The sequence below is a fragment of the Lepeophtheirus salmonis genome, chromosome 13 (assembly GCF_016086655.4).
Source record: "Lepeophtheirus salmonis chromosome 13, UVic_Lsal_1.4, whole genome shotgun sequence".
NCBI classification, from domain to species: Eukaryota; Metazoa; Arthropoda; class Copepoda; order Siphonostomatoida; family Caligidae; genus Lepeophtheirus; species Lepeophtheirus salmonis.
This window is the reverse complement of record NC_052143.2, coordinates 13,243,186-13,260,387: the sequence shown is the minus strand read 5'-3', so window position 1 is coordinate 13,260,387 and position 17,202 is coordinate 13,243,186. Positions and strand designations below refer to the sequence as shown.

Genomic DNA, 17,202 nt, shown 5'->3' with positions numbered 1-17,202 from the left:
CACCGATTTCCACTAAATGGCATTAGAAAGATAAATTTTGTACTTTAAAAAAGTTTTGTGATCGTTTGTCTAAGTATTGTTTGAGGGCGCGTCAAAGTTGGACACCAGCTAAGAGAAAATACGCCTTACTTTATAGTTTCTCTTCGAACATAGCGAAAACGCAAGCAAAGGGTCAGAAATGTGAATTGTGTTGATGTTCTTGATACTGGAACTACTTTGATTTGTTCGATTCCGTTACGTTAATTTTGATGTCAAAGATTGTAACGCTCTGTAACCTCAATTGTTTAACACTAGAACGACGGGGGTATCATTTTTGATTCCCATTTGGGATTTAATGAAAAATTGTGATTAATTTCTTGATTGTATTGCTTAGAAGTTCTTAAATTTTCATAAATTACTTTATTAACCACAAAAAATAAATTCAAAATTAAAATTAGTAATCTGTTGGTTGATATAGTGAACACTGTCTGGACAGACGTGGGTCTCATATTTGCTAACCAATCATTTCAAATAATAATTTTTGTTCTACAGTTCTGTATGAACACCCTCAAACGAGGTCAGACATGAATGAACAACTCTAGAAAGAAATCTTGTACAAATATAGCCTATTTTCCTGAACAAACCCTTCTGATTCAACCTTTGATTGCCCAAGAAAAAATTGTCCATTGAAGAAATCAATTGTGTTCACATCCTCTGTTATGTAATCTTGTTGAAAATTAGTTTTGGTGGACGCTATATGTATTTGTTTACAACTAATTGGTACATTTAATATTTCAAAAGATAAAATCAAGTTACGATTTAATTTCTGCCTTCTAAGCAACATAAATGAACCGACTTATTAGAAGAATCATTGTTTTTTGTAAGGATAATACAATTCAGTACAAAAAAAAAAAAAAAAAAAAAAAAATTGAAAGAGTTAAGCCTTTTCAGACAAGAAAACATTTTGAAGGAACTCCAAGGTTCATCATCATTTTCATATCGTAACATCATTACAGATAAATCATTAATAGCTTTTGAACTCTTGATCGATAATTATATTATTGATCACATTATAAAATGTACAATATTGAAGCTCATTCCAAACTTTAGATTGATGTATGGACAACCAGCAGTCATTCTCACAAAGAAATACTTCCTGAACAAAATTCTACCATGATATTACTAAATTCAAGAACTTTTTTGGCGATGCTGTCAAAAGATTGACTTCTTATCAAACAAAGAATAATTTTTTTAGCTCTGTACACAAAAATATGTGTGACAGTTTCAGATGGATAAAAAACGTTCTTAGAATCAATTCAGTATTATAATGAAACTAAGTATGCAGTTGATATTCTAGATCAAATGGTAAGACTTTTTTCAACCAAAATGTATTTCTACCGATGGTATTTACAAGTTTTTTATGAAATTTTGAATTTTGCCTATATAATATTGTACAGAGAAGTGAATGATTATACATTACTTTCAATTTTAGCAACCACTTAAAGTTACAAATATTAAGAAATAATGGGGTTCATTTTTGATATCCACTGTCATTTAAGGGGGGTGGTTACCATCCGGCGTTCTAGTGTTAAAATTGAGATAAAATTATAGGTTCGGGTCCAACCTTCATATAACACTGTTTTGATTCCCGAGGCGATCAGCATTAATGGAAAAAGAAATCAAAGAATTTTTAAAGAGGTCGCTCGAAGAATGAAAAATTTGAAGATAAAAAAAATTCAAATTTCAGAAAAGGAACAAAAAGGGTCTCCTATTCATCTTTGTGCTGGACTCTCTCATGCTAAAATCGACACTAAATATAGTTTTTCCAATCTTTATTAGAGGCATATTATAATTTCAAAAAGAAAATATGCACAGTGGCGTCTTGTTACGCTCTGACGTCATCATAGTGTAAGTTAGCCATCTTGACGGCATAAATATATATATTTATACAAGAAGAATTTTTTTTGTGTCTCCTTGTAACACAGTATTTAATTCATTTTTATTGCTATTAAGTTTTTTTATGATTTTTTAATGAAATTTCATCCTTTTTTTTGTTGTACAATGTACATATATAAACAAAATGAGATCACTTTTTGTGATAATTTGTGATGTGAGTGCAAACCTTTTTAATACTAAATACAATATTTTGCACTAGCTTAAATTTACGAAGGTACAAGTAGAACTTTTTTACATTCAATGGTCAAATTTGACTCTAAAAATCCTCTTTATTAAGGGACTTAAAACTTTGCCAATATATGTTGTTGTGTTTTGCTCTTCCTAGTAGTCGTTGAGATCAAAAATAAACTAAATAAAATAATAAGTACCTTAAAAAAGACACTTTGTTGTACTTATATACATATTTAATATTCATACATGAAAAATCCAGATCATATCCTGCATCCAGGGATGCTTTTCATGAAGTAATATTTTATTAGGATTTTGATATATTTCCCTGGCGCAATATTTCATTTGTGAGAACTACCTTCAAATGTAACTAGTTACATATTATCTTTCCTATTAGGTAGTATAAATTACAATATGAGATGAAACGTCTCACTCCAGTGTTTTTCATTAGTTAGCACTTTCTTTTTTTCTCTGAAATGCATTTCAAATTTCTTATAATGTATTAAATTTAAAAAAAAATTGTTGCTTAACAAATGGACAATATGAAGAAGAGTTTCTTCAATATAAATAAGATTTCCTACATTAAGTAACTTTGAATGTGACTTTATTAGCTTTGTTAAAGTATACTGTTACTTTAGTTATACCGTCAGAGGTGTAACATGATTTTTTTTTTTTTTGGTTAATATTTTCCACATTAAGTGATTTTTTAATATTTCTCCATTTGAGGTTGGGGGATTACAGCTGCTGACACCCCTGACCGTGCTTCTGACGCATTAAAAACGTTAATATACTAAACTTGTATTAGAACAGGCACTTGCAGCGTCATTACGTTACAAAAATATCATACCAGCAATGACGTTACAAAGTGATTCTATGGAGACAGCCCATGGCCAAAGTCCGAACCATTAGTGCATTTTATACAGCCTGCAATAATTATTTAATAATAAAATAAAAATAAATAGATTTATGATTGTATTATTAGCCTAAATTGTGTTTTTGTAGCAAGACTGACATACAACATTACCCAATCATCTTGGGAAGTAACTAATCAGTTGTCACCAATTTTGTCAATCGGTGGTAGATAGTATCCTCTTTTTTTCATTTAATGACTTTACGTCAACTACCATTACTTCTTTGCTAAATTATTCAGTAGATAAATGAATCCAACGACTGATTTCAATGTTCCATGGTTTGATCCTATAAGAGTATATATTTATTATGGGTACGAGTTTATTTTCTCTGAGATGAATGTGGTGAAAAATAAAAGTCGTACTACACTATGAGCACATAGATCAGATAATGATAATTGCCACAACCAGTCTGGATAATTTTTTTTTTCAAAAGATAGCTCAGAATTCACATGCAAATTATATTTATAAGAATTATAGTATTTATAAATAAAAGTATGCCGATCAATATTTTTTCATTTTTATATTATTTACTCTCCAATCAATATTAGAGGCAATGTTTCATTATCGTGGCTGACAGTATGATCTCCTCATCTCATTTTGCCTTACGCCCAAAAACTATAGAAAATCATTGATGTCACCCATCAAATTTATGATATCCCTTCTCCCCCTACAATCCTAATCAAAAATTTCCTTTATTAAAAAATAAAGATAAATAAATATTGTTTTATAAAAAAAGTCATCAAAGTGTGAAGCGTACCCCAAACAAAAAGGTATGTAAGTGCATGTTCATTGCTCTTAACTACATTTTTGTTTCATAATTTCATAAAATATATATACTTACCAGAATGTGGGTATTGTAACGACAGTAATGTGACCAAGTGAACTCCATCACAACATGGGTCATATCAGGAAGAACCTCCTATATAGCTCCTGATTTGCCTTTAAATTGAATGCATTTAAAAAAAGGAATGAGTCAAATAAATAAGGTCATGTTTCAAAGAAGATTGGATAACTCATCAGATACAATTAATCAGAGCCCCTAGATATTAATTCCATGACACTTATACTCGTATAGGTACTTACCTCCACCTTAAAGAAGCTCTCAAATGCATAAATGAATTGTTGTTTTAAATCGTTAAAAAATTAGATTCCCTTTTGTTTTTGATTAAACAAGCCAAATGTTATTTTGTAATGAATAGTACTGCAGTATATTTATTAATTTAATCAATCAATAAATAATAAATATTGATCAGGATTATTTATCTATTTCCGTATTGCAATTTTGTTTTTTTCTTGCAAATAAATTTATAAACATGTATATTGCAAAATGGCAAATATATGGGAAAAATAGATGGTGCTGACGCATTATCAGGGATGTTCGAGTTAGATTGACTGAGTGGAAGAAGAAGATACGTGAGTATCATATGTAAGTACTTAAAAAACAATTTGAGTATATGATGCAGGAGTGTCCGTTGTAGCTTTTTAATTTTTTTTTGCAAAAAATTTAATATTTCTCTTTTTTTTCCACAAAATGTAATTTAATGTGAACAACTTTGGATTTTTGAAATTTTTTCCAAAAGTTTAATATTTGCAATTTTTTTCTGAATAACTGTAGATTTTTTAAACTTTTTTCTCAGAAAATGTAATATTTGAATTTTTTTTCCACAAAATGTAATTTAATGTGAACAACTTTGGATTTTTGAAATTTTTTTCTACAAAATTCTAATTTTCGAAATTTAATTTTTGATTTTTTTTCTTCAAAAGTTTAATATTTGCAATTTTTTTCTGAATAGCTGTAGATTTTTGAAATTTTTTCCCCAAAAAATTTAATATTTCAGTTTTTTTACACAAAATGTATTTTAATGTGAACAACTGTGGATTTTTGAAACTTTTTTCCAAAAAATTCCATATTTTGAAATTTTAACTTTTGAATTTTATTTCCCAAAAGCATAATTTAAAAAAAAAAAAAAAAAAAAAAAAAAAAAGAACCCGACCCCTCCCTATATATATGGACGCCTCTGTGATGTAAGCGAATAAATGTATAACTAAGTATTTATAGATAATAGACATGTATATATTTATATATATTTCAATAACACTTATTACAATAATAATAAGAAAAGAACAATGAGGATATTGGGGGGGGGGTGATCACGTTTCTTGGTTAAGTTCTATAGGGGCATAATAATAACATTTCTATAGTTTTACGTATTCTTTTATATTTGTTTATGCATACATGATATATTTAGGGTATTTATTATCCATTGATTAAAAAAAATTGTTGATTCCAAATATTTATACTGAGAAATGCTGCTTACTTCATGACGTATTGAAGGTAAGAGAATGGAATTTAAGTCACATCGTTACCTTTATATTACTTTGCAGCCTTTTCCTCCTCCAATAAAACTCACACACGAAAAACAGAAGACTTTGTTGGGAGTTGTTTCCCAGCTATTTAACAAAAACTAATTTGTATTGAACCAATTGATATTCGGAACGCCAATAAGGGGAATAAAAGTATAAAAATCGAGAGGGAACGACACAATACATAGTAATTTTTTATTCATCTGAGGTATGTCCATATAGAGTCCTTCCTCCTTTTTCACTATCTTTTTGCAATAGTTCTTTGAATGTGAGTGAAGTCTTTGATGCAGGGGCTCTTTCGGATGAACTGGAATAGATATTGAGGAGGATTCTTTGGAACGATTCGAATACGTCCCTTTGGATCGTAGCTCATGAAAGGAGTCTGATTCATGGCTCTTCTTTTCACTCTTCGCTTGCCTAACTTTTCGCAGATGGAGACATCCCTCAAAAGCTCTTCTAATGACATTCTCTGAGATACTTCAACGGACCGACGATAAGCGTCTTTTTTCTTCTTTCGTTCTCCGTTCGGAGGTATGATGGGTTGTCCTTTGGCAATAGATTCTTCTACACTGAAGTCATACTCCTTGAACAGTACAGACTTACGACAAGGTAATGGAGAGACTCCATTTCTTTTTTGTAATATGCTCTTTCTCATGATTTCAGGTGTTTTGAGGCGTCGTGTCCGTCGGTGAGAGCAGTAGGAGGATGAATTAAGGGAGGACCAGGATGAGGATTTCCGGAGGCCGTTTCGTTTTTTATTTTGAATAAATATAATTTCCTCACTATCACTGTCATTTAATCCAAGGAATTTAGTCAGATCTTTGCGGTTCTTCCCGTCTTGCTGAAGTAGGGTGTAGTCGAGAGGTTCTCTTCCTGAACTTCCTATGGAGCCATTTCTATTGAGGGAATTAATAGAAGATGTTTTGAAAAGGTTACGTATAAAACTTGATCTCGAAGGAGAGTCCCGCCTTCTCTTTTCTTGTACTCGTAGTTTGAATTCTTCAAAAGGAATCGGCTCATCCATGTCTGAATTCTCAGTGACTCCAAGGAATTTGGCTAAATTCTTTTTCTTACGTGGGGTACTTTGATTACTAGAGTTGGAATGGGCATTTAAGTGCTTGATGGCCAATTTTTGAACTTCCTTAAATCGTTGTTTGGATGATGCCGTATCCTCAGAGAGCCCAAGAAGTTTACAAAGATCCTTTCTACGATGTGTTATGCTTTGTTGTAATGAGAAAGTGGATGGATCAGGAGGAACAAGGCTTGGTATTTCTTTCTCGGATGAACATTTTATTTGAATTTGTGAGCTAGAAATCGTAATATTTGTCTTATTATTCGAGGAACTTTCCCTGTGCCTCAAATCTTCACAATACGGTACGAAAACGCTAATTTTATTTGTATTATAACTTTTATTTAAACTTCCGTCTCTATCCGAAGATCTTCCAGAGTCCACCGATGAAGAAAATGATCTTCTCTCTGCTGAGTCCACATAAACAACTGATTTTGGACCCACAACTTCCTCATCATAATCATCCTTTGCAAAACCCTCATCCTCATCATCCGAGCTATCCACTTCCACTTCGTTCAGACTGGGAACATCTCCACAACCGCACGAACAAGAGGAAGAAGTGGAGGAAGAATCTGAGACATCAAAGTCAGACTCTTTCAGACATGATTCCGACATAGAATAAAGCTCATTGCCATTCGCTGTTTGTTGAGCCGCAAGTCTTTTTCTAATTGAAGAACCATACTTTGCTCCATCACTTAAACTACGTACAAGAAGACGTTTTCCATTGGGGGGAAGAAGGAAAATACCTTCTGGAGTTGCTTCCATACTCAAGAGTGCCGCCTGCATTTTGAAGAAGGCCCTGTAAGAAAATGAAGAGAGTAGTTAGTTCAACAGACATATGTACACTGCCTATATTTACATAATAAACCGCTGTCCTAAAATAGGATAAGTGAAGATATTTACATAAATTCCTGATTATTGACATGAGTAAATGACTCTAAGCATGCAAAATATAAAAGAAAAGAAATAGCTCAAAGTCTTGCCCTTTTAACCCGACATATATTTAGTCTATTAATATGTTCTTCTAACTTCCCTATTTAAACTATAATTAATATCTCTTGTTATTGGATATACGTATTTGACCTCTACGTATGGAGATTGGGATATATGTTGTACCTATGTAAGCATTGATAAAAATATTTAAGAATGAATGGTCAATCGGTGGTCAGTGGATTGGGTATCTCAGTACATACATATTATGAAGGTACACACAAAAAAGGGCATTATTACCTTGAAAAACAACAATAAAAACTCACACATACACTTAACAAAACCATAGAAATGATTAATAAGATACTATTTATACCAAACATCTAAATGATATGTTTTTCTAATAGATAGTTATATTATTATAACCTAATAAAAGTCACCACTCAATTGATCAAGAAACAGTAACTGTCAACATGACATCAATAAATGATGAAGTGGATACTCTCTTAGATTCCACAGCATAATACATGTAAGATATACATAGCAAGGATCTCTAGGTTTATTTGCTTCACAAGGAAATAAATAATTCAAGTCTTTCAACACAAGTCAAATGCAAGTATATGTGTATAAATATGTAGATAGGAATGGAATATATTCTTGAAATACGGGGTCGTATACAATATACATACTTTGGTAATAGATTCCAAAAAAATAACAACAATATTTTAAGAAAAAATGATTTATATAACTTTCAATAATGTATTTCGTTCCTTTCTTGCACGTAAAGCTATACACATTAATATCTTCTCGATTATTATCTGCTCCGTTTTATATCAAAAAACAAAAAAAAATACATATACGTATAATTGTTTCCCCAAGGATGAGTAAAAGATAGAGGTAAATGGGAAGACGAAGAGTTATACTATGTAGATAAGAGAACAACTACTTAGTAAGTCGTATATCGAATCAAAAGTTTTATGTTTTTCACTTACTTAGTTAATGCCATTGACAAAGGTATCAAAAATTTAAAAATATTATTGATCGTATATTTTTTTTGCAAACATTTACGTCGAGTGAGACAGTCAAATCGACATAAATATATTTAAAATTTGAATCATAAACAAAGATCCTTGAAATATAACAAAAGTAACAACTAACTAAAATGAGCACACGGTATAGTGCAAATCTCCGCCAATGGTCAATGTGTAATGTTGAACATATTGAATTTAATGAAATTTACTAACTACTCCACATTCATACTTTAATATGTGTAATATATGTATAATTTATATATATTGTGTGCCACAAAGAGTTGATTTTAGCTCTGTATCTCGATTTGTTCAAAAGTGATTGTTACTAATGCGTTTTTGATCTTTAATCTTGACTTTGGATTTTTCACTATATGTAGCATTGTAATTAAAACTACACAATGCCACAAATTTGAGCTCTGTACCTCAATATGTTCCAAAGTTATTGTCAGTTATGTATTTTTAACGTTTCGTGCCTCCTCGACCTTTGACCTTGAACTCTCAAAATTTAGTGGCCTCTTACTGTGACAATATATAATATTCGTTGCAAGTTTGATCAAAATAGATTTCTAACTTTTGCCGTAGTCTTGATGACCAACAGTTAAAATAACTGAATCAAAAACAACATAATCTTCCTTGAACTTCGTAGGGCGAGGATTATAATAACATAATATATAATAATAATGTATCTGCAAACTGTAAATTCTATCTAAATGCTCATATATATATTATACGTATCTAAGTGTTTATTAAATTCAATACCTAATTCTATTTGTCCTTGTCATGCAAAGAATGTACTATGCATTCTATATGTATATTTCATTGCATTAAATCTCTAAACTTTTGGTTTTCAAACTATAAGGTTTCTTATTTTATAGAGTTGAACTCATCCCATAGGTCATGCGTTAATTTTCTAACAAGAATATACATACAACAATGACCAATGATGCAGAAGGTCCAGAAGGAGATTAAGATTAAATACTAATATGATCATTCAACCGTGATTTTTTTATTAGAACAGGGTATCCCATGGAGCAATATACTAAGGCGAAATATTTTTCACAATTAAAATAACATCAACTGTCAACACTGGACATTCAAATCATCAAAAATGGTATATCCTTTAAACACCACGTTTGATTATTATGGGTTTAAACTTGGGCTTAATACCTTGAAATAATATATCTAAGAATCAAAATGTTAAAACATTTTGATTCTTTTTTTTTGAGTTGTTAAAAATTTTAATTTAATTTTAAGCTGATTTTGAAGAGAGGCTATTTGTCCAATAAATTTAATACAGAAGGGCCTATCTAAGAAGAGGCCATGTTCGGCAAAAGTTAATCATCTAACTGTACAGGTGTGTACTTGGAGACAAATTCGTATTTTAAAAATACAAAATTAGCTCAAAATCAAAGACCCGAAAACTTGACTTGGACTCTTCAGCAAAGACTCGAAACTTTAATTTATTTTTTGATCATTTTTTTCACTATATTTTCAATTTTTCTGAGGATATAAAGTACTCTTTCAAGTATTTTTTATTTGGAGAAGGCTCAATTTGAGTCAGAATAAGTAGGAAATATCAGCAATGACATATATGTATGATATTTAACAATTTAGATTGTTGCTCAAAAAAGATCTTTAAATAAATCTGAGGACTGGAATTGAACACCAAAAGTATTAAGGGATTTGGATTTGTGAGCAAAGTCTTCATACCAAAGACTTTGGTCTTTACTTAAACTTGCAATATATGTAGAGTCTTTCTACCAACTCTGTCTAACTGTAAAGGTAAAGCCAAACCTTGTTCATTTTTTTTAATAAAGTATGCGATCCTCATGATATAATATTTCTAAACAAACTTACAATTTACCTATCTAACTAACATAATTCATCACTCAATGAGTAGCATCAAAATTACCTCACAAAAAACTTATTGATGAACTAAAATAACAACGACAACAACAAATTAATAAAGTAATTAGGGGGCTTTGTTATAAATCAACATAACTGAAGAGTCCATTGAGATAGAAAACAATAAGACTAAAATTATGTACTGTACACATATATCACTGCTACTATGATATTTACAAATCTCTACATAGGTAGACTAACTCATTCTCATTAAAGTCAATTCCATTATTCTCTCTACCTATCCATCAAAAGAATGGGGCAATGCGTTTGAACAACAAGCTGGTCATCAATATCTACATACATATGTATGTACAAGATATCTCATTAGATAAGTAATTCCTTTATCATTTTTTACCTCTGATTATATTATTCAACAAACTTCTTCCTTCTTCTACTCTACCATAATATACATATATAAGTAGATATGTATGTTCAGTATGTAATATATGGAATAAAAAGTGATGAAGCAGAAGGTTCCAAATGCATTCTAGGATCAAGGAGGGAAATACATATTTACCTTTTGCAATTACATTACTAAAATATGGATTTATATGCATAGATATACATATATTAATGAACGAATTTGGATCCAGTTGCTCAGCTACAAGAGCAACAACAAATGCAAAAGTCTGATGATGCTAGCATAAATTATACATATTTTTTATCTTACTTTTCTGATTCTCTCCCTTTGATTGCTACCTCCTCAGTGATCATGGATGATGAAACTGATGAATAGCCTATGGGCTTCGATATCACGCACACAATTAGTGTAACGTTTTTTAATTAAATCCCATGTAGACGCTTTTATGTTCATATCTATGTCTGATATAATTGAACTATTCGATTAAGGCAGAAAAGTACATACGAACTGACAATTGCATGTATTTGTTGTTGAGTTACATAAATGAAACATACATATATCCCTTCTAAATATGGAAGAAACATGTAGAAGAAGGGGAAGCAATCTTGAAAATTTTTCTCAGATATTTCTACAAATTGTGAGTTATAAAGCTATTCAAGACCAAGCTAAGACTCTCTCCTTGATCACAATATCGCTGATAAACAATCTATTTTAAAATATAAGACGCCTTAAATAACCAAATACTTGCTATAAATAAAACGACTATAAAATTTCAGTTTGTTAGTTGTTGGTTTTTTTAAAGCTCAAAGTGCCTTTATTCAATTTGTATAGAGACAAATTGTAGATTTGAGTAATTGGTAGCGATTTACTTTACGTATTAACTCAACCAATGAAGGCAACTCTCTTTCCCTAAGCTGATGCAAGGACAATTTAGCTTTTTGCCACTACACACATATTCATAATAATCGTCATAAAATGGGTTTCCATTTAGTTTTTGTTAATTAGTTTGGCCAATGAATATTTTTGATGCTTTGAGCAGTCTCCGACACACAAAAAACATATTCTTGTAATCCAAGGTATACTTATCTTTAAAAACGAAACTTAAACGAAGAAAAAAAACCAAAAAAAAACAACTCAAACCTATCCAGAGTGAAAAGCTCTAATTTATTCATCAAGTCCCTATTCCACGTCTCATTAGAATTTTCTGACTTTAATTACCATCTTTTTTTCAGAAGAAAAATTCAACAACAACAAGCTTATATATATATATAATCATTAAGCAGGGCTCATAAAGACTGTAGCTACCTACAACCTACTATGTATCGACCACATTTTGTAGGTCAGAGAGAGAGAGAGAGATACACAACGTAGAATAAGGTGCCCCCTTCGGGCAATTTTAGACATAGATAATAATTATTGTACGTTTTATTGTTTAAAGTTGTTGTTTATGGTCCCTTCATTCAGATGTACTGACATTTTGTATCCAAAGAAATAGCAAACATATCATCTGCGCGTATAATAGGTTTTGTTTTCCCCTTATAGGAATGAGGAATAAATAATACAAAATGCATAAATATATGTACATTTTTAATTATTATTAGCCTTTAGTGGTTGCCTGTCTTAAACCATGATTATTATGGTTGTACATTGTGTACGTAGACATGGGTACAAGTATGGAAAAATTTATCATCCTTTTTTGTTAAATAGTTTTTCCTTTAAAAAATAAAAGGAAATTAAAAAAATATACAAGTTATGTTCATAATTCCTTTTCTCAAATATCCATACTTTCTACATTACACAATAATTCTCTGAAAGAAAATACATACTTACATAAAATGTCCTTATACGAATAAATTATATCCTGTTGTAGAACTAGTTATGATCAACATATAATGGATACTTGCTAAAGTAAGTACATTTGCTAAATAGCATTACTAATATTTAATTTAATTTATATTATAATGAAGTCATATTTATGTAAGAAAGAGAACAAATCTCTCTGACATAGAAATTTATACTCAATGCACTTAATATTTGTTTATTTTGCTTCCCCACCCCTAAATTGAAAAATAAATAAATACGGGTTTCAAGGTCAGAAGGGAATTTTCTCCTCCTGTTGGTGCAACACTATTTAAGTATGTAGGGCCTAATATGTACATACATGCATAATATACATATACTTATTTGCTAATACATATTATATATGTTTTTTTCCTATCTCATTCTTAATGGTTAGAAATCCATGATTTAATATACGTTGGTTTTGGTATATATACATAGAAGTAGCAGCCCTTCTCAACAGGGATGCAACCCATGATTTTCAAATAATGCATCAAGCTTATATTGCTGATGGCAATGATCGAAATAAAGTGAGGGAATAATGTCTTAGAACTACGTTTGTTTTGTATATAATATGTAAGGATGTAAATCGTGTATATTTATTAGCTGGTCAGGGTTTTTTTTTCGAAAAGGTAATCTGACGAATGAATTTTCTATTCCTCTGCTGTTATTATTATTGTTTAACTCCTGAGTAGTTAACTTCCTTTCCTAATACATTCAATTATGTTCAAAATCTGATTCAACATTTGGTAACCTTGAGGATCTGTTGCGGAGTTATAATTGTAATACCTAGAACTGAAGATCCGCATCAGAGTAATTCTAACCTTTTCTTCCTCGTCCCCCGTCACAAATGATTGTATCTGATCTCGTCAGATGAAACATCTTGATAGCTAAGCAGCCTCCTCCAAAAATTGTGAAAGTTGCCATGTTGGTTTTCAGTTTCTTTTTTTTTAATATATCCAAAATACACTCGATTTTTTTTATCACTTATGATAACCTTGTGTACAAGTGTTAACTAAAAAGTTAGATCAGGGGACGGGAACCTATGGCTTGCGAGCCAGATGTGGCTCTTTTGTGACTCCATCTGGCTCGCAGACAAATCTTTAATAAACAAAATGATAACGTTAAAAATATTGTAGCAACTCTGCGGATAGCTTCAATCTTCAGTGTGGCACAACATTATATTATCAGCAAATTTAAATATATATATATAACCCTATGGGTGCCCTTGGTGATAGTTCTGATTTCCTATTGTGTGAATGAACAGTGAATACAACATGCAACACTTTATTAATAAGAATTCAGAGACTTATTGTACTTCATAAGTGTTGGGCTTACATAAAATGCACACATTTACTTACATTTAGTCTTAAACATATCCTATGGCTCTCACGGATTAACATTTTAAATTATGTGGCGTTCATGGCTCCCTCAGCAAAAAAGGTTCCCGATCCCTGAGTTAGATGAACAAAATAAGGGTAGACTTATGATGAGGATAATTCAATTATGGAATATTCCTTGAATGTGCCACATTTAATATGTTCAAATGCACAGACTTATATTAGTACTTAATTCATAATAACTAACTAAGTAATACTGTTAATAGATCAAAATGAAATTATAACATCAATTAATAGTTGTTAAGTTGTTAAGATTAATGATGTTATTAAATAAAGAGTAATGGGAGGTAGAAATGGTGAATTGAAACAATTGCTTTAGAAGTTACTACATCCACACAGCTTGTATGTATATCTATGTATGTAATGGATATATGGAGACTTCAACGGGAAAGGAACCAATAGTGTAATTGCTATAGTTTTGAAAAAAATAATGATAGAAGCCCATTATAGAGATATATTAACCCTACAAAATAACAAATATCTATAATGTAGAGCTACATTTACAACTTTTTAAGATTTAATTAGAGTCCTTATATATTATACATTTATGAATATATTCACATGTAATATATATATAGGTTCACTATATATATATATAAATATCTACGTAACAACTATTAAATAAAAAAAAACCATTTCTTAATTATTTTTTTAATTAAAGTAATTGTCAAAATTATGGCAGAAAAATATTGTTGTTGTCGTTACTCCGTGTGCGTATGTGCTATGTATTATTTTAGTCTTAAATGGAGTGTGTAAGAGTTATGTTTTTGTTATTAAACATTCAAGTGATTAGATATCCTTGAGAGTTGTTTTTCTAGACGATAAACTTAACATAATACATACTTTACTCTCTAGGACAATTCTGTTTATTAACATATATATTTTTCTGGATAAAGCGGTGTGTTAATTATAATTTCATTCAAGTTGTTGTTGATTGAGTATAATTCATTTTTATGTCTTTAATTTTCATAGAAATGAAGTACATGCATATATTTTATAATGCAACAATCTATTTTGTTTTCAAATTACCATTCAGTATGCAGCAAACAAATTGGTCATTTCCTATTGAACATATGTAATCAGGATGAGAAGTCGAATTAAAGAAAAGAAATGGAGCAATTCCTATTACCAATACTTATGATGTATTTCCTAACTGCAACGGAAAAGATTTATTCAATTATTTTATTTATACTAAATTATAGATCTAGGTATATATTGAAAGCTGCACGAATATTTAATTAAAGGAATTCATTTTTGGGTAGAATACCTCATCATAAACTATATCAAAAAAATTGAGAGATGAGTATTTGATCAATTGCATTGCCTCATAATTACAGTACTGTATTTTAAGTACTTAAATATACATTTCTGACATCCCTCTCTAACACACTCACTTTTGGGCTGAAGTTCCAGCTAAATATAATAACCATTATTTTTCCTTGTAGGAGTTATACATAAATAGAGAGTGAATTGACAAACTATATATATATATATATATAGAGCCATTGGTATGAGAGAAAAGACAACGTGAAACCAGCAGGAGAGAAACAAATAGAAAAAGTCCCATAAAAAATAAATCGAAAGACTCATATATAAGAGCCACAACAATTTATTGCTTCAAAATATGTCCTCTTCACAATAATAATTATAATATTGAGAATGGATGGATTGGAGTCTTTTTAAATGACACGTATTTGTGCTATTACTTACACCTACTCATGCGTGTGTTTTGTTTTTTTTCATTTGAGGAATGCAATCAGTGCATTTACGAAAAAGAAGAAAAGAAGAAGATCTCTCTCTCTCTCTTTAACTTCATTTAATAATGTAGGTACAATATAACAAGAAGAAAACAAAATTGCTCTATAATTAGAGGGCCCTAGAGGGGGAGTGTGTAGCTTAGTTAAATAAGACCTATAATGTATATTTAAATGATCAATTAATTACAAAAATAGATCAAATTTTTGGCATATTTGATAAAGATATATCAATAAATATGCAGATACAAATGGAGCAAATACTCTACATCAAAAAGGGTTTTGATTATGCAATATTATGATTGCTGTTCATATTATTATTAAGCAGGATGTACCTTTGTACCTCCACCTATGTAAGCTCAAGTCATCATCCCCCACATATCTCCAGTTACACAAAAGACTTTTCTCCTACTTAATCCTACACGTTAATTATTCAAGTCATCTGACATCTGAGTATTCATAAGAATTATAATAAAAGGTGCTTATACGTAAGTCACTGTGAGAATAATAGGCAGAAACGCGACGAGGAGTAAAAAATGTAATCCAAGTCATATTTTACAAAAGGTGAATTTAGATTCAATTCACCTCGAATGTATTGGTCCTTTAATTTTGACGTTTACGGACATTGAACAAGCTTGATTGGTTACATCACCATATCATAGATATCAGTTACTGACGTCATCATCAATATATACTGAAGGTATAAACTACCTCACTTTTCCCTCTAAAAAGGTAACGTAATAAAATATACTTAAAGTTACAATTAATCAATTCATTTGAAGAGTTTAATGTTTAGCACTAAAAAAAATACATGTAAATGTTTTAACTCCATTTATAAAATATCCAAGTTGTTAAAATGTGAGTAGTCATTGGTCATCATGCTATAAATATATGAGTCCATAATCAGGGGCGTCCGCAGGGGGTGGGCTGTAGCCCTCCACAAATTAAGGATTTTTTGCTTTTTAGAAGATAATTTAACTTTTGAATTCTTGTTTCAAGAACATTAATTTTTTGTGAATAGCTGTGGATTTTGATTTTTTTTTCAATAAAATTAAAATTAATTTTTGAAATTTCTTGTGTATAGCTGTGGATTTATGAAATTTAATTTTGAATTTTTTTTTCAAAGAATTTTAATAATTGGACTTAAAAAAAAAAAAAAAAAATCAGCCCCTTCCCCCCAAATAGAATCCCACAAACGCCTCTGATAAAATGCTTTAATAATTACATCACAATGATATTTTATTTTAAATACATAATTTGATATGAATAACATATTTTTGAGTTTACTTAAATCTGTCTTAATTTGTAACTTTTTAACAAAAAGTTCATCAGTTTAAATTTTAAAATGTCTCTAATTTTAATTTAAAATTGTTTAGAAAGCGAAAAATTAATAGAAGATGTGCTATTTTCTCTAAATTATGCATTCTGTTATATAACTGTTGGATTTATGAATACTGCTATTTTTTTAAACATGAAAGAAAATTTATATTCCATGCTATCTGACTATTTGATGGCCTAAATACTTTTAAAACTAT

The 17,202-nt window shown here is 30.2% G+C and overlaps 1 protein-coding gene across 1 annotated transcript in view; it reads right to left on the bottom strand.

Annotated features, from left to right (window-relative positions):
* Positions 1-5,066: 5,066 nt before the first annotated feature.
* LOC121127935 (uncharacterized) overlaps positions 5,067-17,202 on the bottom strand; it is a 32,978-nt gene continuing 20,842 nt past the window's right edge. Inside the window, exon 2 of the mRNA XM_040723521.2 lies at positions 5,067-7,246. Coding sequence (XP_040579455.1) covers positions 5,620-7,233 — 1,614 coding nt within the window. The 5' untranslated portion in view covers positions 7,234-7,246 and the 3' untranslated portion in view covers positions 5,067-5,619. The remainder of the gene's footprint in view (positions 7,247-17,202) is intronic.